This window comes from Molothrus aeneus, chromosome Z, assembly GCF_037042795.1.
Source record: "Molothrus aeneus isolate 106 chromosome Z, BPBGC_Maene_1.0, whole genome shotgun sequence".
Classification (NCBI taxonomy): domain Eukaryota; kingdom Metazoa; phylum Chordata; class Aves; order Passeriformes; family Icteridae; genus Molothrus; species Molothrus aeneus.
In genome coordinates this window covers 291,597-315,212 of record NC_089680.1, presented here as the reverse complement: position 1 = coordinate 315,212, position 23,616 = coordinate 291,597, and the positions used below count along the sequence as shown (strand labels likewise).

General features: G+C 52.4%; 1 protein-coding gene across 1 annotated transcript in view; it reads right to left on the bottom strand.

The window, feature by feature from the left end:
- Window positions 1–22,066, bottom strand: part of MYO5B (myosin VB) — a 145,863-nt gene extending 123,797 nt beyond the window's left edge. The window contains exon 1 of the mRNA XM_066569163.1: window positions 21,898–22,066. Within this exon, the coding sequence (XP_066425260.1) occupies window positions 21,898–21,924 (27 nt within the window). The 5' untranslated portion in view covers window positions 21,925–22,066. The remainder of the gene's footprint in view (window positions 1–21,897) is intronic.
- Between the last annotated feature and the right edge of the window lie 1,550 nt (window positions 22,067–23,616).

Genomic DNA, 23,616 nt, shown 5'->3' with positions numbered 1-23,616 from the left:
TGAGCAAACTATGTGCTTCACTGATGCCTTCAAGGCACAGGGATGTTCTCCTCTCCCCCTGAAGAGCTGTCACGCTGATGGATGGCTCCAAGTCTCCCACCAGCACTAAATCTGCTCCATTTCTCCTTGTGGAACTTTATTCCCCTGCCCAAATTAACTCCGATGACGATTTGCATAAATTGTCACAGCAGCTGAGCAGTGCTTGGACAAGCAGCATCTGCAGCATTTATCCACTGGCTCATTAGAAGCATTTCTAATGAAGGGGCATTTAAAAGGCTTCAGTCCATCATTGCACCAACCCCAAGTCACCAAAGGCAGACAGAAAACTGGCACTGAGCGCAGGGGGCTGCAGGCGAGCCCTGACACCAGGACAGAAACATTGGGGGTACCCCTTGAAGGCTTTTCTTTAATTAGCTGTGATTTTCAGGACGATTTCCAAGACTAATTAATAGTGTTACATGTAACTAACAGCCAACGACTCGTGTATTCCAAACATCTCCACTGCCACTTCTCCTGTGGCATCTCGGCGTCACTCGTTACTGCAGGTTTAATTAAGAGTGACAAGTTCAGCGTCAAGGTCTTGAGTGCACACACAGCCCTGCTCCCGCTGCAAAATTCCTCTTCCAGTAAGTCATCCAATGCTGCAGAAGTATGTAAAGCCCCAGGTGCTATGGGACAGTGCAAATAAACAATCCGGTCTTAATCTGGGGCAAAAAGGGCAAAAAAAGGCAGGCGGTTCCTCCTGGGCTGGGGAGCCGCTGCCTCATGGGCTGTGACACCACGACTTTCTCCAGGCAGTGCAGCAACTTCTGGTTTCACTTTGCTTCTCTACCCTTTGAAAAGCAGTGAAACCAAAGCAAGGCTCCAGGCACAGGGGATGTGCGCTGTCACCTGCACCACCCTAACACACACCTGAGAGCAGCCCCAGGTGTGCAGGGGAGGGCTGGGCCGGGTTGGTGGGAGCTGGCAGCACCCAGGTCTCTGCAGCCCTCTCAAGCCAGGACCAGGCTGAGCACAGCAGCCCTTTGCCCCAGGAAGCTCCAAAGCAGCGCTGCCAGGGCTGGGAGCAGCCTGGTGAGACACAGCTCTCCCCTCTGAGGGGCTAAGCCTGGAGCTACAGCACGTGTCCCACGGCAGAATTAACCTAACCCTGCAAAACCCTTCAAAACTTAATGTTCACCGGGGTTAGAGCAGCTCCAAGAGGTGCCAGCACCCAGAGAGCTGCTGCGAGTCCCCTCCCCAGCTCCTGGGGTCCATCCAGCAGGGCAGCACTGCCCCACACAAGCACCGAGTTTCTCTTCTGTCAGGCCTGGCTCAGCCCTGAAAACTCTTCCTATTTGCTCACCATCACTGTCCACCCCCTGCCAGAAAGAGGGATGCTCTGCAAAGCCCCCAAAATCTCCGCAGAGTCCCTGGGAAGTGCGAAAATCTGTTGATAAAGCCCACACAGGTAACTTGACTTCACTTGCAGATCTCCCTGGAGGAGCTGTGGGCATCAGCATCCTGGAGCAGGGAGCTCAGCACCCCTTCCCCAGGCTCCAGCACCCACGGGTGCCCATGGCACACCCAGCACCACCCAGCCAAATCAGCTCCTTGGGGGCTCCTCACCTCTCCTTGCAAGTGATTGATTAAAAACTCCCACATTGCACAGGACCATGAAAATATCCTTGATGCAGGGTGAGCCTTTCACACACAGCTCAGACATGCAGACAACTTTTTAAATTAAAATAAGGGTTATTGGGGTTTTACAGACTCAGGTTTTGCCTTTTTTTAACTAAAAACTCCATGCAGGGCCAAGTGTCCCTGTAGCATGACTTTCACCAAACAGCCTGTCATACTGCAAGAGTGAAATCCTTCCAGGCTACTTTCTGCAAATCCCTCTTGATTGGCATTAATTACCCCTCTCTCCTGTAATTCTCAATTAATCAAAACCTTTAGCAGTGATGTTTATGAGTGATGTGACATAACCTTGCCTTCACTGTCCCCTTTTCCATCCGAAATCCATGTGAGTTCACCACTCCTTGCAAGTGAACATAAGCTGGATCCAAAATACGCTCAATATACACCATTTACAGCTGATTGGTAATGAATAGCTTAAAAACAGCCTTTGGGTTTAATTAAATAGTCAAAAATGGCCTTTTTCCCTTGGGTTTTCAGAGTCCTCTGTCTGTAACACAGCCCTGTGATGCTTTATGGAAATTCTCAAGCACGTTCACTTCCCAGGGCAGTGACCACCCCACATTAGATGATTTTAGATGAAAATGCCAGGTCCTGGCAGGAGCCTGGCTCTGGGGTGCAGGGATGCAGCCAGGGGACAGCAGGGCCTTCAGCTGGAAAGGTTTAAAGCAGTGGCTGCTCCTTGGCTGTAACTGCGGTGGCACCGGTGGCATCCAGGGTGTCACCAGCATCTCCCAAAATCCAGGGCACCACAGCACATCCCCCACCCCTCCAGAGCTCAGCAACCCTCCCCCCTGGGCACCACTGTACCCAAACAGCACCAAAACCACTGTTAATTGCAGTGCAACCTCTCCACCAGACTGGACTGTTAACCTTATTCAAAAGAAGTAATTGGATTAATCAACCTGCACAGTAACCCCTCACATCTCCAGAACTCGGGCATTAAAACCCCTCTTGGAACATCACTCAGGCATAGTTAATTCAAAGGGGTTTGACTTAAAGTTACAGGACATTTTTCAGCATTTTCCAGCGAGAGGGTTATGCTGGAAAGACCCCTGGGGCCACCTCTGCATCCTTTTCACTGCTGAGCAACTGAAGGAAAACAAATTGATCACCAGGGGTTTGCATGAGCAACGTTTTACCAGAGGTAATTTAAAAATTCCAGCAACAAGGTCTGCTAGAAAAGAGATATTAGACACCTGGGGAACAGCCTCAGTGATCAAGACACAAAGCTGGAATAAATATTTTCAATTAAAGTAACTGAAGCAGTGAGCACACACTCAGACACTCCCAGCTGCTGAGGAATGGGAGGGCAGAGAAAAGGAGGGAACCACGGCTCCTGCATTTCCATACAATGGCAGAATGGTCTGGGCAGGAAGGGACCCAGTGCCACCCCTGCCATGGCAGGGACACCTTCCACTGTCCCAGGCTGCTCCAAGCCCCATCCAGCCCAGCCTGGGACACTGCCAGGGATCCAGGGGCAGCCACAGCTGCTCTGGGCACCTTGGGCCAGGGCCTGCCCACCCTCCCAGGGAAGAACTTCTTCCTAAATTTCTTTCTTACTGCAATTTCCAGGTATTTGGGGATGTGGTTTGTGCTGGCTCTGGTGCTCCCAAGCAGTCTTTACACCAGATCTCAGAGGAGCACTTGTGTCAGGAGTTACTCCATGCTCATGCACAGATTCTGTCTCTTCTCTCCTGTGAAATGTATCAGCAAGATTTTGCAATTGCTGAGCTAACACCGGTTTTCTTTTTAATATATGAAATGCAAGGCACAGCGTGGCTGGACAGTCAGCTGTTTTCCTTCCCATTCCCTCACAGTGTCCAGCTGAAATTCTGATATTTTGGCTCTCCAGATCTTCCCGCACTCATATCCTGCAGCTTCTTCTTTACACCACACAGCAACTCCGTGGAAAAGCATCCCTTAAATCCCACATCCAAATCTCCTCCAACAAGGGTAGGGGAGACAAAAGCTAAAATGAGGAAGGATGCAGGAAAGAAAATCTCCATCAACCCCTGAATTTTGAATCTCAGAAGGTGATTTGGGAGGCGGTGCCATTGGCAAAGCAGCGTTGTGTTCTGCAGGAAGGGCTCAGGGAAGGGAAACAACATGCAGAAGCCTGCCCAAGTGGGAAAATGGTGGCAAGAAGGGCACCTGAACCCACTTAAAGAAAACCAACAACAACAACAACCAAAGACAAAAGGGGAAAAAAACCCAAACAAAAAAAAAAAAAATCAAGCCAACAAAACAAAACAAAAAATCACCACCCCAAAATGTATCTTTTCTAGCCTTCACTTCCTGGTTTGAATTTTGATTTTTTCCCCTGGTCTGGCAGTGTCCCCAGAGGAGTTAGGCAAATCCAAGGTTATCTCTTCCCTCTGGAAGGGTGGCTGCCCCAGCTGCACACAAACACACATTCCCAGGAAGATCAAACACAGCTCTCAAGAAACACTGGAGTGTCCACAGAACAAAGCACCCAAACAGAAGGAGAAAATAAAAACAGATTACAAAAAAACCCAAAGAATCTATCTCAGCCATGGGGTGCTGCTCCTGCCTTCCCCATTCCCACAACAAAGCCACCCTTGGGTGGGCACGCAGGATGTCCCTGTCCCAACAGGAGACGTGTGTGCTCACAGGAACACCCCTCCCTGTGCCACTGGAGCATCTCTGTATTCCCCAACAGGCACAGGCTCCAGAGGGGGCTGCCATCAAGGGAAGCCTCAGCTCTGCCTCTCCCCACATCACAGGGACACCCCAGCTGTCAGATTTCTATTCCCACTAACATTCCCTGGCTCGGGCCCAAGGAGCTTTGCCCCAACTCCAGGGAATGCAGCTCCTGCCCAAGGGATGCCTTTCCCTGGGGGAAGGACAGGAGTCACAGTCACACAGCAGCTGATGCCACTTGCCTTGAGACCAGTGAGTCCCATCAGCTCAGCTTCAGGACTTACCCCGTTTCAAGGCTTAGTTACCCCTACTCTTACCACCCAAGGTGAGGGAAACATTTGTTATTAACTAGAAAAGCAGCAAAACAAATAAGAATACATCTTGAAGTTATAACAGTTTCAGAGTGCACGAAGACATGTCATGAGCTCACTCAAATTAGGGCTAAAGAGTAACTCAAATCCACCTCTACCTTACACTGCTCTGCCACTTTTCTCTCTCCTCTAAAGGATGACCTCATGCTTTGCTAGGTAGATGAATAAAATGAAGAAGAAAAAACTAAATTGAATAAACTTTACATTATTCAAGTTTATTTAGTTGTAAAAGTGAAGCTTTTGCCAACCATGCTGAGTTCCCAGTTCAGAATGTACAAGACCAAAGGTTTCTGCTCTTTCTGACAAAAGAGCCAGTACCAACAGCTGAGTTCCTTCGAGCTGCAGGGGTCAGTGGTTGGGCAGGGACAGCTGAACTCACGTGGCTTCAGTCACTGCCAGCGTGCCATCATGGTGACCCACAGCACCACCACAGCATGGGCCTGTCCCACAGCACCTCCAAACCACAGAGCCCCAGAATTATTTGGGCTGGAAAAGCCCTCAGACCATCAAATCCCAGCCCTGCCCAGGCCACCACTGACCCATGTCCCCAAGTGCCACATCCACACAGCTTCTAAATCCCTGCAGGGATGGGGACTCCATCAGTGCCCTGAGCAGCTGGGCCAGGGCTGGGCAGCCCCTTCCACAAAGGAATTTTCCCCAATACCCAGATGCATCAGAAGAGGCCATGCACACTCATGGATGCACCAGGGATTTGGGAGCCTGTCCAAAGGGGATGTGGTCTACAAACAGCAGAGAGATGTGGAGCAGCTCATGTCCCCTCACAGCTGCTCCACCTTCCATCCCTCACTGAGGTGAAACTGGAGGCTGCTGCAAATTTTCCAACAAGTTCTCTCAGATGCTTTACTAAGAAAAAAAAAAATCCTGGTTTGGATCATGGCATGGTGCTGTCACCATGCAGAGGTGCCATCCAGACTCTCTTCACCCCAGATACCAAACCAGTCTTTGCCACTGCTTCAGTTTCTCTCCTCCCCGTGGCACCTCTCACCTCCTGCTCCATGGTAAGGCAGCAAGGCTGGCCTTTGAGCCCTTATCAGGGCTTTATTAAAGGCACTGCCAGAGCGCAGCCTCCCAATTCCCAGCTACAGTGTAGATAAGACCCACTTTGTATAAACAAAAATACTCTAGTAAGAGCAGAGACTCAAGTGTGAGAGGGGCAGGACCTAACAGAGCATCAGCAAGATGGATTCAGCCACAGAAAGGCAAATATTTGCTTTCCCCTCCTCTCCCCATCCTCTCGGTGTTGTATTTGCAAATCAGGGTCACTTCCAGCAAGAGGATGTCCCCTGCATCAGGTTGGAAAAGCAGAGCAGAGCCACACAGCAAGCAGCCCCTCAGAGCAGGCCCAGCTCAGCCCAGGCCTCACATCCCGCTGGATTTTCCCTGGTGCTTCCAGTCATTGATTTCAGTCACTGCCCAGGGACTGGGGACAAGGCCTGCAGGGACAGCACCCAGGCAATGGCTCCCACTGCCAGAGGGCAGGCACAGATTTTGGGCTCTTGGCAATTAGGAATTGCTGGCTGGGAGGGTGGGCAGGCCCTGGCCCAGGGTGCCCAGAGCAGCTGTGGCTGCCCCTGGATCCCTGGCAGTGTCCCAGGCCAGGCTGGATGGGGCTTGGAGCAGCCTGGGACAGTGGAAGGTGTCCCTGCCCATGGCAGGGGGTGGCACTGGATGAACTGTAAGGTCTTTCCCACCCAAACCCTTCAGTGATTCTGGGATTTCCCCACAGAGGGTCTGCAGAAGCCCCAAATTTCCATGCTCCTTCAGCTGCTGGCGTTTCCAGCTGTAGGTTGTGGATCTGAGCTCCAGGCTGATGCATTTCAGAGCAGCCACCTCGTTCAGGACATGACACGTCCCAGCAGGTCCTTGCCAGGTCTGCAAGGACAGCCCTGATGGCCACAGCAGTGCAGGATCTGGGGACAGCCTGGCTGCCACCAGCACATCCACAAAGCCAGCTCCTGGCAGCCAGCACTGATGTCCCAGGGAGGAATCCCAAGGGACTGCTTTCCACAAAAGCTCTTTTCACAGGAAAGCAGTTTAACCTGCTCAAAAGCGATTTTAGCCCATTCAGAGGGGAGGTTTCCCCTCTGTCCATCTACCAGCAAAGCACTGACAAAGACCTGGGCTTTGTTTCAAAGGAAGCCAGCAAACCTCAGCAACCCCACAGCCTGTTTCCAGACAGGAACACTGTCTGGGAAAGCTGGGATTTCCCTGCTCCTCCAACACTTCCTTCAGGATTTGCATGTGCAGGAGAAAGCCCACATCTCGTTTTGCACTGACACAGGGAAAAATGAGCCACAAATCTCCCCTCATCACAAGATAGAAGAGGGTATTGGCTGCTCTGGTAGTGAGACAGACTGCCACAGTTAATATCATTATCACTCCTAACCTGTGTTTTATTGCTGCAGCAAATTTATCCCCAGTGTCTTGCACTCAGTCTGCAGAAATAAAATGCAAGAGACTTCCCTAAAAACTGCTTAAATCCCCCAAAGTGGAGGGGTTTTGTGAGCCTGTGGAAGGGATGTTGGACACAAGCAGAGAGTTCAGCAGCTGCTGACCCACACAGGTGTGAAAAATCCATATTTTATGATTGGCTTTACGCAAATATTAAAATGAATATTATATGTGTTATGTTAGAAAGTTATGCTGTAATAATTTTTTTTAAGTAGTGCGTTAAATATAGTTTTAGGTTATAACATAATGTTAAAATAGAAACTATGTATGCGGGATATTTTTTTAAAGAAAGGAATGAGGTACTCACACCAGATAGCAGCCACAGGACACCTGAGTCTTTCAGAGAAAGAGAATTTATTGCTCCATTATCAGAAGAAACGAAGTTCTTCCTGCCTTGCTGAGCCCTGAAGATGCCATTAGGATTCAGAGGAAGAAGTTGACACTGACCAGAAAGAATCCTGTGTTTGAATGGAATTTATGCAGCATGTATGAGATGTATAAATATGCAACAGGGTGTTGCTTTTAATGGTTAATCCTCTGTTAAGGTGGGTCCTTTTTTGGGCTTATTTTACCCAGAAGGAGGTACCTGGACCATCAGTAACTTTTTGTTTTTATTGTCTCGTATTGTCCTAAATCCTAATTGTCCAAATTTTTATTACTCTAATTATATTACTATCTTTACAACCATTTCATTACTATTAAACTGTCTAAATTTTAAACACAGGTGACTGGTGTTTTTCACGCAGGCAGCTCGGGGGGCTGACAGCATCCTCACAGACCTGAAGGCCTCAGCTGGGAGGGACAGCGAGGGACAGAGCTGCAGGACACCACCCCAGCACCAGCAGCGTTTGGCTGCTGGAAGGACACACAGCCCCTGCAGAGACCCTTCAGGATCTCAGGTGTCACTCCAGCCCCACAGACGCTCACAGTGGTTTAGTGGCCAAGGGCCACTGCTGCATTTTCACACCCACACTCAGCTCAGCCCGGGTTTGTGGCACCAAGGACACAGCGCCCACCCCCTCACTGCTGCTTTATTGCCAGAGCACAGCACCCACACAGTGGCTTCAGCTTTCCCCGAGCGCTGCCTCAAACAAAGGGTGGGAAAAGCTGTGTCCTTAACTGTTTTTAACTGGCCTGTTTCCATCCAACAACTTAAACATCCTTAATGCATCCCAGCCATCCAACACAGGCCCTGGGCATGGGCACTGCAGCTCCCAAGAGATTCCTCTGAGCATCAATCACTGACAAGTGTGTTAACAGAGCAGCCAGCTTTCAAATCAGACATTAATTATGTACAAAGCCTGTAAGAGACGAGGGTCAGTGCTGTTTATGGGGTTAAAGCAGGTAAGGCAGATGCAGCCAGGGCCTCTTCCATCTGCTGGGGTGTTTCAAAAGCTCTTCAGCTTTCAAAATATGAGCTCTGGTTCAGCTCTGAACTGATTTGCTCTGCCCTGACTTGAAAAATTACATTTGTTTTGTCTGAACAGGAGGAGAGAAGCCAAGTCCTTCCAAATCGGCCTTTTCCCTTCCCAGACAAATTACTGTATTGAAGTTTAGCCTCACGCCAGGACAGGTTTGTCCAGATCCCAGGTACATTTCAGCTGTTCCCAGCTTTCCAGCTGCTTCCCAGGTGGGTGAGAGGGATCAGGGAGGCAGCCCTCCTGCCCAGCCTGAGCCTGGCCATGGCTCCAGGGCCCCCCAAACCTCACAGGAGCGCTGGGCATCCAGCACCCACTGCTAATGCTGCAGAAATTCCCCCTGAGTCACTCATGGGACACAGGGGCAGCTCGGAGGCCAGAGCCCCCAGTGACCGACTCAGGCACCCAGAGGTGTGCGCAGAGGAAATTAATTTATCTACACAAGCGTCAGGGCAACGTCGCTTCCAGCCATCTCTGTAGCTGCACCCAAAAGCAGCATTTATCAACAGGGATGCATCTGAAACATGTCAGTCTACGGCTCTGAAGCTTGGAGGCAGAAGAAACAAGATTTTAACCTGAGGAAGGTGCTAACTTGCTCGGTGAAGACACTTGAAGTTTATTTCTAAGCTTCAAGTCACATCACAATGCGGCTCTTCAAAGAAGAGCTTTTGGGGAGCAGCTCAGAAAACAAGAGTGGATTGTGTCCTGTGGAAGGAGAGCAGTGGAATCCTGGCTGCAGGCAAAAGCAGAGCATTAAAAAACACCTACACCCGAATGATCACACAAAAGTGAAAACAACAACAACAAAGGCTGAAGACTTGGACCCCGTTCCAGAAAACAGCAGCAGCTCCAGCACATCCCTAGGGTGGACTTTTTGCCCCAAAATGCTGCCCATGCAGCACAGCTCCCCTTCCCCTTTTCAGGTGGGCTCTGACATTGCTCCATCACGTTGGACATTCACTCCAGGATCTTGCAATATCGTGTGTCTGCATCTCAGCAGCACCTTGCACACTGCTACAATGTGAATTTAGCTGCAATATGGAACTGAGACCAAAGTGTTGTTGCCATACTCCAGGAGGATTACAGAACTATTTTTAATAAGGGGTTTAATAAGCTCTAAGCAGAGTAAGTTGCTTTTGCTCTGCTCACATGGCTGCAAAGATAAAACCTTGCACAAAGCAACAGCCACAAGCTGCTTGACAGAACTTGCAGCGCTAAAAATTATGGAGTTACCTCTTAAAAGAATGTTCTCCTTTGTTGCCTTTGAAGTAAAAGTTTATACACTACAAACTTAGGTTTGGCTATCTCGCAGTTTTACAACATCACAGAGCTGCACCTCTGCAGTTTCTGTTTGGTTTTGGCCAGACACTCATAGGATCAGGAATGAGCAACACTGAAGGTTTGGAACACAAGAAAAACACTTAAATCTCGCTTGGTGAACTAATATTCTTTATGTATTTAAGATGCACATCATCAGGTGGGCACCCTCCTGAGCTGGCACGGCCAAAATCAATTCCCACACCCACTGCTGGTCACCCACAGCTGGACCAGAGCCACACCACACTGGACCACAGCTCCCCACACCCTCAGCCATATCCCGAAGGTGACAGGTACCCACAGCACAGGGACAGTCACTCCAGATAACACACATCTGTTCAAAACCAGTTAGTATCAGTACCATATTTTCCTCAGGGAAAAAAAAATGTAAACAGAAAAAGAAAGCAAGCCCATCCTGAACCTAGGAAAGGGTCAGCACAACAAAATTCAAAATTAAAAGTAACTATTAGTTTTTCCTAGTCTATGAGTGTTTCTCCCTCCCCCACCACTTAGCACAACCTCTATTGTCTGAAAAGCGTTTAACTGGAAGTGGGTCATGTCTCCTGGCATTACTAAATCTTCCCAAATTTCCCCCGATTAGTCAAATGCAATATCCTCTCTGACATCTGAATGATTGAGGTAGTGTGTAATGCCATTTTTCCCCTGAATGAGCCACATCAAAGAGGGTTATAAGCCTAGAGATGGCACGCCAGATAAAAGAGTCGCCAACAGATTGTGCCCAAAATGTTACTGAGGGAAATTAAATCGTTTTGTTGGAAGGTTTCTCCTTTGGAAACACTCAGCCATTAGGATTGAAAGTGGAGAGACAAGAAATTGCCTTCAGAGCTGCTAGGAGGATGAACCCTCACTAGCTGTGAGCTGAGTGGCCCCATAATTAAAACACTTGTGCACATGGAAGATTTTCTATCAGCCGCAACATCCAGCCGGCTCTTCACACAGAGACACCAAAACCAAACCCATCCTGCTGGGAGTTAAAAACAGCCTAAATTTGGGCAATACCTCTCAAATGACTGAAAATTACAGCAGGATCCTATCAGACTAGAAAAAAATAGGAAAAAAAATGCAAAAAAGCAGTAAACCTGCTACCCCAGAAAAAGAAAATACAATTTAATAACTGGGATGCTACAGCAAGCAATCGCTCAGGCATGAGTTGTATCCAAAGGGTTCAAAAATGCCACCCTTTGAAGGAGAAGGATGCCAGGAGCCTGGAAGGATCCAAGGGCTGCTCCAGTGCTGATGTGGGGCTGAGCTCTCTCCTCACAGGAAAAGAGCTGGAGCTTTAAATACATGTCAGGTTGGTGATTAGGTGAGATCCGGGCAAAGTTTAGTCAATAACAGCAGGGTTTGTGTTCTGCTGATTTACCTCACGTGACCCCCCTCCCAGTGCTGAAACTTTGCACCAGAGCAAAGGCTGGCAGGAGACAGCACATTTTTCAGTCAAAAAAAAAAAAAAGAGTAATAAATTAAAATAATATTTAAAAAAGAAGGAGAGGAAAAGAGCCTACAGACCTTTTGGCATTGACAAATAGAACGTTCTGTTTCTGAGAACTGGCTTTTTATCCAAAGATAAAAAGTGTGTGGTGCAGAAATCCATATTTTAAAAAAAAGAAAAAAAGAGGGACCCTAGGGAGATTCCATTTGGGTGAGAACACTGTTTCAAGTGCCTGCTGGTGGACTTTGGGATGCAAACCTGTGTTTTGGGTCGAGCAGTGCCTGGGGAGGAAAAGCCTGCTTGCAGTTTTTGGGGACTGCCAAGTGGCTCAGCCTGGAGCAGCCTCAGCCATGCCCACCTCTTCCAGCACAGAGTGCCGAAAGGGAAATGCAGACAGGTTTTGTTCCTAGGGATGGTTCGTCAGGCCCACCCTGGTGGTCAATGAGCAGGTGTTTCAGGTTGCCCCGAGGTGGCCAGCACTTAGGGGACAGTCCCCAGGACTCCCCAAAACGCGGGGTGTGAGCACAGCCACCCCTCACTGCAACAGCAGCGGGGAGGGCAAAGTGCAGAGAGATGAAGATTAGCTCTGACAGCCTCGACTCTGCGTTTATTTTGGCATGGCAAGAGCACACGAGGCTTCAAAGCAGCTCTGACGAGCAGGGGCCGGGCAGCAGCAGCTGCCCCGGGGCTGAATTCCAGCGCCGTCCCTGCCACCGGCTGCACCCAAAGCATCAGCCCTTTAACCCTCACGCCAGGGCTCTGCAGAATTGAGACCTGCATGCTCAAGACACCTCGATTTTCCTCCTGCCCTCTTGCTTGTTTTTAAATGAAGTGTTTTATTTAGCAGCTCTGCCTCCATCACCTGCGACAGGGCAGACAAAGCAGCAGCGCTGCTGCATGGGGAGGAAGAGCTCGTCTCCTTGCTGGGGCAGGATCCAACCAAAAACAAAGCAGAAGGAAAGGGAAAACAAGCAGAAGGGAGGGGGAGCAACAGATTTCAAACCTGGTGCTCCCAGGGTTTACAGGAGCAAGATAGGAGCTGCTTATCTCTGGCCAGGGCAGTGCAGTATGTGCAGCAGAAGAGCCGAGGGCAGGTCTGTCACCCTGGCACCTCTGCTCCTCAAAAGGCACAGGGAGAAAAGCCCAGCTCAGAGGGGCAGGGGAGGCCCTGCAGACACCCCCGAGGGCGGTTCTGCACCAGCCCACAGGTGAGGTGTTCACAGCTCACGCAGACCTGCCTTCCCTGAGAGCTTTCCCGTGGTGATGATACAGGTCTTGCTTCAGCCAGAACGTGCCTTGTTGGTACCATTACTCACAAGAGGATAGTGCAGGTGTTCACAGTCCAACCCAGCAGAGAATTGCTTTCCTGTCTCACCTGGCATTGGAAGAAATCAAAGGGATAGCACAAGACATGAGACACTGCCCAAGCTCTGGATAGGCAGCTCTTTATCTCCAATTTCTTTCATTATTTTATTTCTTACCACTAAACATGACGGTGAAAGAGGAATCAGATAAGCAACAAGCAGGCACCCCACAGCTGTGGGAAGAGCTGGCAAGAGCCACATCAGTATTCCCACCTCCACCTTCTGCTCTGGAGCAGAACCTTCTCCTCCAACCTGTCTCCAGAAAAGGACATGTGTTCCTAGAGATGTGGGACCAACCCAAGGCCTCAGCAGTCCAGTGCTGCCAGGTGAAAGCCACCTCCAGCTCTCCATGCCCACCGCACCAGGAGGCTGAGTGTCCCTGAACGAGCCCCAGGCCATGCCCAGGGCAAAGAACAGCAATACCCACAGCACCCACCTTCCCAGAGCACACAGTAATTAAGCAGCATCAATCCACCAGGAGTTACTCAGCTTAATTAGATTGGAAATTACACCTTCTATCACCTCAGCACCTTGGCATCCACTGGCTGCCTTGAGACATGCTTACACCAGCCGTGCTCACCTGGGGTGTAGCACCCAGGACCAGCTCCTCAGCAGGCACAGGGATCAGGTATTCTTTATTCCTATTTTGTTTCAAAGCCCTTTTCAATGCTCACTTGCTAATACACATGTCAGCAGCCTCAGGTGCTTGCCCACACCCAGCCTGCTTTGGCAGCTGCAGGTCTGCCTGTGCCACCTGAAACCATCCCTGTGGGGCTTCCAGAACAATCCGGACATGCCCATGATGCTCTAAAAGCCATCTTTAAACACATCAAGGGTCTTTTTTTTCCCTTTGAAGAGCGGTGGCTGGCTGGGCCACATCCCTGAGGTGTAACCTGCTATTGTGATAGGCAGTGATTCACCCAGGAGACATCCTGCTCCCAGCATGGTTAGCACATCCAGCCAGCTCCTCACAGGCACTGGCACTTCCAGGAGGGAGCCTGGGCAGTGACTCACAGGAAGGGGGAAGGTTTGCATTGCCCGGGTGTAAGGGCTCCACCAAGGCCTGGGGCCACCAAGGGAAACTCATCCCTTCATGGGCTGCCCCTGCTCCTTCAGGGTGGGAGCTGGTTGTGGTCTGGAAGGGTTGGTCAGCCCCAGGTGTGGAAAGGATGTTCTCAAGGAACAGCTGAGCTGGAAGCATGTGGTGATGGAGGCTTGTGGGTGAGAGCCAAGAGAGACATCCGAAAGTCAGAATGGATGTGGGTTTCCCAGAGGTGTAGGCTGCCCAGAGCGGCTGCCCCTGGATCCCTGGCAGTGTCCCAGGCCAGGCTGGACAGGGCTTGGAGCAGCCTGGGATAGGGGAAGGTGTCCCTGCACATGGCAGGGGCTGGATCTGGATGACCCCTCAAGTCCCTTCCTACCCAAACCATTCTGGGATTCCATGACACAGCACACATCTCCCACTGAGGATCCATGGAAGCACCAAGCACCTGGAGCAGCCAGAGGAGGCAAAGCCACCCCAGTGGTGCCACCACAGTGCCTGTGTGGGGACGTGGAGAGAGGGAGCTGAGGGCTCTACACTAAGGAGGACGTGAACAGGGACACAGCAGCCTGCCCTGCACCCTACAGAGCCAGGGAGGGTCACACAGCACTGCTGCTGCTCTGCTGGGACTTCCTGGGGACAAACACAGGGCACTAAAAGCCAGTGCCACAGAAAACTGCTCAGGGAGGGGAAAATTAACAATGAAATCTAAAACAAGCACACTCAGCTGGGGTTTGGTTAAAAATGGCAAAGGATGGTGGCAGAGCAGGCCAGGAGCACAGGGTGCTGGAGGAGCTGCACCACCATCCCACCCTCCTGCACCGTGCCAGGGCTGGCAGTCACCACCTGCAGGTAATCACTGCTCACAGGGAGGGTTTACACACCTGTGCTGCTCACAGCTCTTGCAGCCCCACAGTCCCTACCTGGACGTGTTTAAGCCATTCCCGTGATTCCCAGGTTTCAGCCAGCTAGAGAAGGCTTTTCAGACGCAGACAAACCAAGGACAAAAGGAGAGCACAGCTGGAGAAGGAGTCACATTTCCGGGCTGAGGGCTCTTCCCTGTAGGGATGCTCTTCTCCCAGCCCTCTGGATACCACAGGAAAGGCAAAGGGCAGAAATGCCAAACCCTCAAAAGCTTCATTAGCCCAACCGGTGAGTTCACCATGATCCAGACAACACTGTAAAGAGGGCTCACCAAGGACAGCCCTGTGAAGCCCATCACCCACCAAGCCTGGTCCTTCCCAGCCCTGCCACCACCTCTGGACAGGGCTCTGCTCATCCTTGAAGGCTCAGGCTAAGCCAAAACCCAACCCAACCCCACAAGACATGCCTTAGAGCAGGCCAGAGGGGTACAATGACAACAGCTTTACTGCCAGCTCGAGACACAGAAAGCTCACAGGGGCCTTTTTTCAGTTTTGATAAGCAGCAAATTCTTCCCTAAAGTGTTGTGCAAACATTTCAGGTGTCTGCCACAGCTTGAGGCTCCGCTGCAATAACAGCAGTCATTTTCCTGACCTGGGCTGTAGCTCGCTCTGATGCTCCTTTAGCCACCACCAAACGCCTCTGTGTGCAGGAAGGGTCAAAGATCAGGCAGCAGCACCACACAAAACACCCAGCTCAGAGCCTCACCTGCCTTACCTGACATTTATTACACCCATGGCTAGCTCAGAAAGCCCAAAGTCCACCTTCATGCCCAAGTGGGGCGACTCCTGTGGATTCCCTGAAGGTACATCACAGTAAGGGAACATTACTCCTGCTTTGGACAGGGCTTCAAATTCATTGGTGTGTAAAATAAAAGTCCAACATAACTAGAGCTGCACTGCTTTACAGCACACTGAGAAGTTTAGGCATATATGTATAAAAACACAGCCACAAACATACACAGCCTTCTTTCTTGGTCACCATAAGAGATGCGTGAGTTCACATTCAGGGTCATTGTTTTCTCTGCCTGGTAATTGGCAGCAAGAAAGAACAACTAAGCAAAAAATCCTCCTCTGTAAATACATTCCTCAACAGCAGCCAGGCTGCCTGTAACAAATAACCTCGGATAAACTCCTTCCTGAGGGCAGGAAAGGGCAGGAAGGACTCATCCCACCCAATCCCATAAGAACCAGCACAGCACCCACTGCTGCTCCCATCCCTCACCCTGGAGTGAGCCCAGCAAATCACTGCAACCTGGGCTTGCATGCACTGCGATTTCCACACCACAGTTTCACACCCTTGGAGCAGAATCAGGGCAGGAGTTCTCAGAAATAGTTTTTTAAAAGAGCAAGCTGATTAATCCCAGCCAGCAAGAGGGCATACAGCGGGATCTAGCTAATTAACCCTGCTGCAACCATTCCTGGGGCTGTGCCCCAGCACCTGCACTCAGCTCTGAGCTCCTTGGCTCAGTGGCTCTCGTCTGACCCAAGCACAGGCATTATTAAATGCACAACTGAGAAGAAAAATTGCACAAACAGAGATGGGAATGTGGTTATTTTTGGAGCACAAAGGCCCCGGAGCAGCGTGCCCTCTGGTGGGACGTGCACCCACACAGTGCCAGGAGAGCGTGGGGTGAACTCCAGCCCATGGAGGCAGGGAAATACCCCCCAGACCACAATCCCCCACCTCCCTGGGATGCAGGAAAGGCCCAGACCCAGTGGGCTGGAGGATATTCAGGCCAGGCTTGGCTCTGTCTGTCTGTCCCTGTGCCACCGCGGGGAAGCCGAGGGGCCCCGGGCGGCTGCGGCGCTGGCCGTGCCCTTGGCACAGTCCCAGCCTGCAGAGAGCTGGCTGGAGCAATCAGAGTTTACGTTTCAATGATTTTCTCTCTGCCACTGCAGCTCATAATGAGGCAGCATCAGGAGGAGCCCGGGGATGCCAATGGACCCGGGTCCCTCAGTGAGACAGCCCCATCCTTAAATAAAAACCCCAGCGTGGCCTCCAAGCTGTCCCTGCCCTGCATGCCATGACCCACACGTGTTCTCATCATCTAAATAAAGAAAAAGAGACAAAAACCTTCAGCTGTAACCTGCTTGTCCCCACAGGAGCTGCAATGGCAGCAGCAGGAGCTCTGGAGCTCTGCAGCATCCCGTGGATGTCCTGAGCCTGAACCCCAAACACTCCCTGTCCCCAGCACTTATTGCCAGAAATTTGTTCTACACAATCCACAGAAAATCTTCTTTCCCCTTCCCTGCTGCTCCTCAGCCCCAAACCAGCCCACAGGCACACGCTGAGGATGAATCCTCCCTGAGCCTTGCAGGATAAATAATTTTCAGGAGGTTTTATGGCAGAAGGTCTGTGCCAATCCATTGACTCCATCAGTGTGTGATCACACTGGCAGCATTCACACACTTTTGAGAAGTTTCTCCCCAGGGTCAGAAACCACCAATTCATTCCAGCTATTTCATTTAATACCACTTCAAGTGAAAACCAGAGTCTTCTACACCCAACACTAGCCATTGGGATTTTTTTTTTATTGCATCAAGTCTGTAAGAACATACTTGGCAAACAGCAGACACTTTGCACAACGAGAGGAAAAAAATAACATGAAAAATAAATACCATGGTTTCTTATTTACCCAGAGCTTGCAGACCTTCTGAAGAGCATATCTTGAGCTGCACAGCAGCCCAGGAGCAGAAACACACAGCTTATTCCCTAGCCTGGCAGAAGCACTACTTTGCATGAGGTTCAGAGGCTATACTTACAAGGACAATTACCATAATTTAAGAAGCACCTTTAAGACAGCAGAACATCAGAAGCCAAAGCAATTACAGCTGGTTTTGCCATACAGAGAGCATCACCTTACAACATAACAAAGGTCAGCCATACAAACAACTCTAATTTCTGTTTTAGTGCTGCAAATCAACCCTGATGATGATGATGGCACCTTTCATGGGGTGTCCTGGTACATCCCTCCTGCCCAGGGCACAGAACAGGCTCAGTTATCCCACACCAGGCTCACGCTGGCACTGCACAGGCTCAGTGATCCCACTCCAGGCTCACACTGGCACTGCACAGGCTGTGATCCCACTCCAGGCTCACACTGGCACTGCACAGGCTCAGTTATCCCACTCCAGGCTCACACTGGCACTGCACAGGCTGTGATCCCACTCCAGGCTCACACTGGCACTGCACAGGCTCAGTGATCCCACTCCAGGCTCACACTGGCACTGCACAGGCTGTGATCGGCACTGCACAGGCTGTGATCCCACTCCAGGCTCACACTGGCACGGCACAGGCTCAGTTATCCCACTCCAGGCTCACACTGGCACTGCACAGGCTCAGTTATCCCACACCAGGCTCACACTGGCACTGCACAGGCTGTGATCCCACTCCAGGCTCACAGTGGCACGGCACAGGCTGTGATCCCACTCCAGGCTCACACTGGCACTGCATAGGCTCATGAGCTGCCTCTGTCCCCTTCTGCAGATAAAGAGGATTTGACAAACTCCGCTGCCCAGCAGCAGTTTTCCTGGGCCTGGCTGTACCTGGGCACATCAGGGACATGGCAGGAGCAGGGCCAGCACAAGCAGCCTTAGGAAGATGTTTCTTGGGCAGTGCACAGATTAGGTGAAGTTCTTCTAGCTCTCCATATGGAACAGGTTTTTGCAGGCTGGAATTCTCCATACCACCACCTGCCCTGTTCCTCTTGCACAGGCTGGTGCCAGGTGGCATCCTCTGCCACAGAACTCCTTTTCTGCTGCTCAGCTCCTGTTTGATTCTGCCACAAAATGAAATCCACAGCCAGATAATCCCAGAGTGCCCAGGTGAAGTAGTGGGAGTGAGAAGAGAGAATGGTCTCTCCATAACTATTTACCAAAGTGGATTCCTACACGCTTGAAGGTTGAGGCAGCTTTGGAACTACTCTCATGCTCATAATTAGGCAGAGCTACTAATTACCCTGCTTGATGGGGGTATTAAACACAGTCAGCCCTGATCTTGCAGGGGCACAGGCATCGCATGGAGAGGGCCTCCAGCAGAAGCTCAGAGCTGCTGGTGTTCCCAGGATGGGTTCCTCTCCTGCCTAGGTGCCCCCCAGGCCAATCCAACACACCAAATTCATCAGCATGGTGACAAATTTATGCACCAAGAAAACTACTACACATCCCCACAAGGTCCCAGAAAACCTTCTGCAAGAGCCACATGGAAGCTAAGGCCTCTCCACACAGCACACACCAGCTCCCACCACAGGTCAGCAGGAAGGAGACCTGAGAATTCCCACCTGGACGCTCCAAAGTGCCTCCTCAGCAGCTTCTCTCATCCTGGCTCCAGCAGGAGGAGGAATGACTCAGAGGAAGGTGCAGCTGTGGCCGTGCCAGCACAACAGCACCTGTGGGATCAATAGCCTGTGGGATCAATAGGCTCTCAGCAAGAGAGCTGTACTGAGCCTGGATCACCTTCCTCCTCCTCCTCTGCTCCCCACAAACAGCCTCACCTGCCAGCAGAGGCCTGGGAGGCCTCATCCCTTCCCTGGGCATCACCCCTGCCCCTGGGCCTCATCCCTTCCCTGGGCATCACCCCTGCCCCTGGGCATCACCTCTGTCCCTGGGCATCACCCCTGTCCCTGGGCATCACCTCTGCCCCTGGGCATCACCCCTGTCCCTGGGCCGTCCCCCCTGTCCCTGGGCATCCCCCCTTCCCCTGGGCATCCCCCCTGTCCCTGGGCATCACCTCTGCCCCTGGGCATCACCCCTGCCCCTGGGCATCAGCCCTTCCCTGGGCTGTCACCCCTTCCCTGCGCTCACCCCTGTCCCTGGGCTGTCACCCCTGCCCCTGGGTATCACCTCTGCCTCTGGGCTGTCACCCCTGCCCCTCGACATCACCCCTGCATGGAGCTGTCGTGCAGGTGAGCACCAGGACCGAGCCCAACACATCCCCTCCGCCTCGGGGACTCCACAGCCACCAGCACCACCAGGCTCAGCAGCTCCAGGCTGTTGGGTTTGTTGTGGGTTTTAAGCCTTCTTTGATCTTTTTCTTGTACTCTGAAAGTCACAGGAAACATTTTTCCTGCTGCTTCAAAGGCCAGAGCGGGCACAGGGGCCCCATGCAGCAGACAGCCCAGCAGGACAGTCCTAAATTTCACTGTGACTCAGCTGCACAGACAGCCCTTGTGGGTTACAGCCTTTGTGGGTTCCTGCCCCTGGCCCAACCACCTAAAAATCCAGCTGCATCCCTAGAATGTTCCTGTAGAACTGACAGGCGACAGCAGAAGGGCCAGTGCTGAAACGCCTGCTCTCACCAACAAACTTTGTTGCTGTTAAAAATAAACCTAAAGTTAAGAGCACACACAGGTTGCCACCAAATCCCCACCACTTCCTCATCAGAAAGTCCCTACACAGCAAAAAGATCCCGAGCAGCGCCCCAGGAGGCAGCTCACACCTGCTCCACAGACCAGCAGGACTATAAACCAGGGCGGCACAAAAAGGACAATGCAGGTTAACTACTGCTCATCAAGTCAAAAAATCAATTAACCAGGCTGCTTTAATCAGCCCATCAACAGGGATAGCGCAGCACTGAGAGCCAGCCTCCCTCCTCCCAGGGATGCTCGCCGTCACATCCATGCACTCATCCTGAGAGGTGCTGTGGTCGGCCCGGCAGGGCTGTTCAGCCACAGCTCTACTCCTGCTCCTCTCCGGGTTTTCTAAGGGGGAAAGGTGTTCCAAACTCGGCTTTTGAAGTGCTCCCGAGAAGGATAGAGTTCATCCCGCTCACAGACAGCCCAGCTCAGTCCAGCAGGGCCTCTGCAATGCCCACAGGTTCAGAGGAGATCACTGGAGCCACCATTCGTCCTGCATCCCTTTGATGGCCACGGCCAAAGGAAAGATTGGGCCAAAGGAAAGATTCGTGGCAACTCCCGACGTTACATAAAAAATCTGCTGGCAGAATGAGTTACAGGAGCAGAAATCTGCAGCAAAGTTAAGCCCGGGGGACACAAAGTGATTCTGGTGCCGAACTGGCACGAGCTGACCACTGCCACAGGGAGAATCCAAACCACTGAAATTCTCACTATGACAACAGATGATGCTGACACTGTCACACAGCAAAGCCTTTTCTGAAGCCAAGCGCCGCTCCCGGCTGAGCCCCTGCCCGGCGTTACCGATGTTTTTTGGCATTCCCGGACCGCGGCCCTCCCGAGCAGCCTCGGGAGATGCAGAGCGCAGGGAGAGGGCTCTCTCCCCATCGGAGAGCTCCGAGCCAGGCGGATCTCGCACTGCCTGCGAGAGCTCTTTCATCGGGACGGGTCAATCGGCACAGATCTCTCTGGACACAAACTCCCGCGGGGAAAAGGCGCGGAAAGCCCCGAACTGTGTGGGAGGCACCCACAGCCCGGGCTGGCCAAGGGCTGGGCTTACCCGAGTATCCCACAGACACAAAATAACAAAACTAAACAAAAAAAAAAAAAATTAAAACCTGAGCGGAAACTGTTTATCTAGTCCAGACCTCAGGCTCTGCTTTTAAAAGAGCACCTGAGCCTCCAATTACCACCACGATCGCTTTTTAAGAGCAAGGGCTCCGTGTGGGCAGCGTGGGGTCCGTCGGGGCGCGGTGCCCAGCCGTGCCACCAGCCGTGCCACCAGCCGTGCCACCAGCCGTGCCACCTTCCCTGGCTGCCATGAGGAAGCGGGCGCGTCCCATCGCGCCCCTGCCAAAGGATCTCATCCAGGACTTGTGGAACAAAAAGGGCTCTGGAAACCGGACACCGCGGAAGCGTTTCGGTGAGTTAGGGCACTTGCTCTGCGGTTCTGTGATTCCGCACCTTCCTGCCCCTCCAGCCCGGGCTTTAGGAATACAGCAGGGCAGGATTGTTCCGGGGGCTCTGGGCAGGCTGAGAGTGTCTTGGCCGCGCAGGTGACGGAGCGCAGGGAGGGCGAGGCCGCCGCCGCGACCCGCGGGCGAAGTCCACCCTGCAGCGCGGAGAACCCGGCTGGGGCCCGGGAGGGGTTCGGGAGGGTTCGGGAGGGGTTCGGGAGGGGTTCGGGGCCGGGGGCACGGCGGGGATGCCCGCTCCGCATCCCGCGCACCTGCAGCCGCCGCGGGAAAGTTGCGGGGCCCCTCCCGGACCGGGAATCGGCCCCCCCCGAGAGCATGCGGAGCACGGAGAGGCACCCGCAGAGCCCCCCGCGCCCTCCCCGCTCACCTTGGTGTAGAGCTGCGCGGCGGACATGGCCGGGGCGGGCGGCGCTAGGCGCGGGGCATGGGGGCGGCGGGCGGCCGGACCGACCGCCGCACGGACACACGGACGCTCCGACACAGCGGCGCTCCGACCTTTACACCCGCCGCGGCCGGCCGGGCGCGGGCACGGGAAGCGAAGGGAGCGGCAGTGGCAGGAGGAGGAGGAGAAGGAGAAGAAGAAGGAGGAGGAGGAGGAGGAGGAGGAGGAGGAGGAGGAGGAGGCAGCGGCAGCGCCGCTCCGCCTCCGCCGCGCCCCGCTCAGGTATGGGGAGGCTCGGCTCGGCTCCCTTCGGTTTCTTTCGGCTCGGCTTTTATTATTATTTAAAAAAAAAAAAAAAAAAAAACCTCTTTTTAATAAATATTTTTTCTTCCCGGCCGCTGCCCCGCGGCCCTCGGCATCCCGCCCAGCTCCGGCGCCCCCCGGGCAGGGTCCCCCCAGCAGCGCAGGTTGGTGCTGCGTTTGGGAGGTTTTTGCCTTTTAGCCACCTTCCTTTCTCACACAGGAAGAGTAATTAAGCCCCAGGCAGGTGGCCCTTGGTGGTTTTCGGGGTCTTCCATCGCCCACCGGGCTCTCGGGATCCCCCACACTTTGAGGAGTGAGGGACGGCATCACTGGGGTGTCCTTTGCCAGGACACACCTGTTCCCGGGACAACAGCACTGCCCTCCTGGCCCCACTAGAAATCAGCTCGAGAAATGTGCCGGGGATAGGTTTTTCTCTGCCTTCTGCCTCCAGGCGGGCTTGAGGTCCCACCAGCACCACTGCTCCTGGGCGCTGCTTGTGTGCCATTCCTACACCGGCGGCAGGAATTCCAACTTCCACAGCAACAGCCAAAAATTGATCCCAGCCCGTCAACCCTGGCCGTGCTGCTTCCCTCCATCCCACGGGAGCACCCTGTTCTGCAATTCACGCTTATACGGCACTTTCAGAGTCTGGGAAGCAGAACGAAATGCAAAGCGTTCCTAATTAACCACTACTGCTATTCTTTATCATTCAAGGTACTTTGCATATTAACTGAGCAGGCAGAAGCCGCGCTCAGCGATCCTGCTCCCTGTCGCCGGTGTTTGCTCAGTCACTGGGATCCCTCCTGTCGTGGTTTCGGGCTGTGCCGCTCACAGGCACCCACAGCCTTTCCTCACAGTGATCACTGGTGGCATCTCACACTCTGCTCCTTGTCCCCTGCAGGATAAAACTCTTCCCCCCTGTCATGATTTCCCTCTTCCACCCCAGGGCCTGGCAGGGAGCAGTGCTGATGTGGTGGAAGGGCAGCCAGCATTGCAGAGACCTCTCTTTTCCAGCTCTGACATCCTTGATGAATCAAAAAAAAAAATATATTGCAGGTGGCTCTGAGGGGAGTCTGGGAAGGAGGAAGGGAGGGGAGGAAAAAAAACTGCACCATGTCTAGAAATTGCCCTGGGAAAATTTGACAGCATAATCCCTGCAAAGCCTCCAAGAGAGCTTAGTCAGGCAAACAAAACTTGCTCCTCTCATTTCATTAAATCAGCTGCTGAAACAAAATGATGAGCGCTGGTGGAATTAGAAGCGAAGCTTTCAGTGAAGCTGGGGTAGCAGTGATAGCCCAGAGGCAAAGCACAGCCATTCCAGTGGAATACCAGCTGGTGTCACATGTGATTCTCCATTAATCTAAAACTTTAATTAAACTCAGAAACTGAAAACCCCAAAAT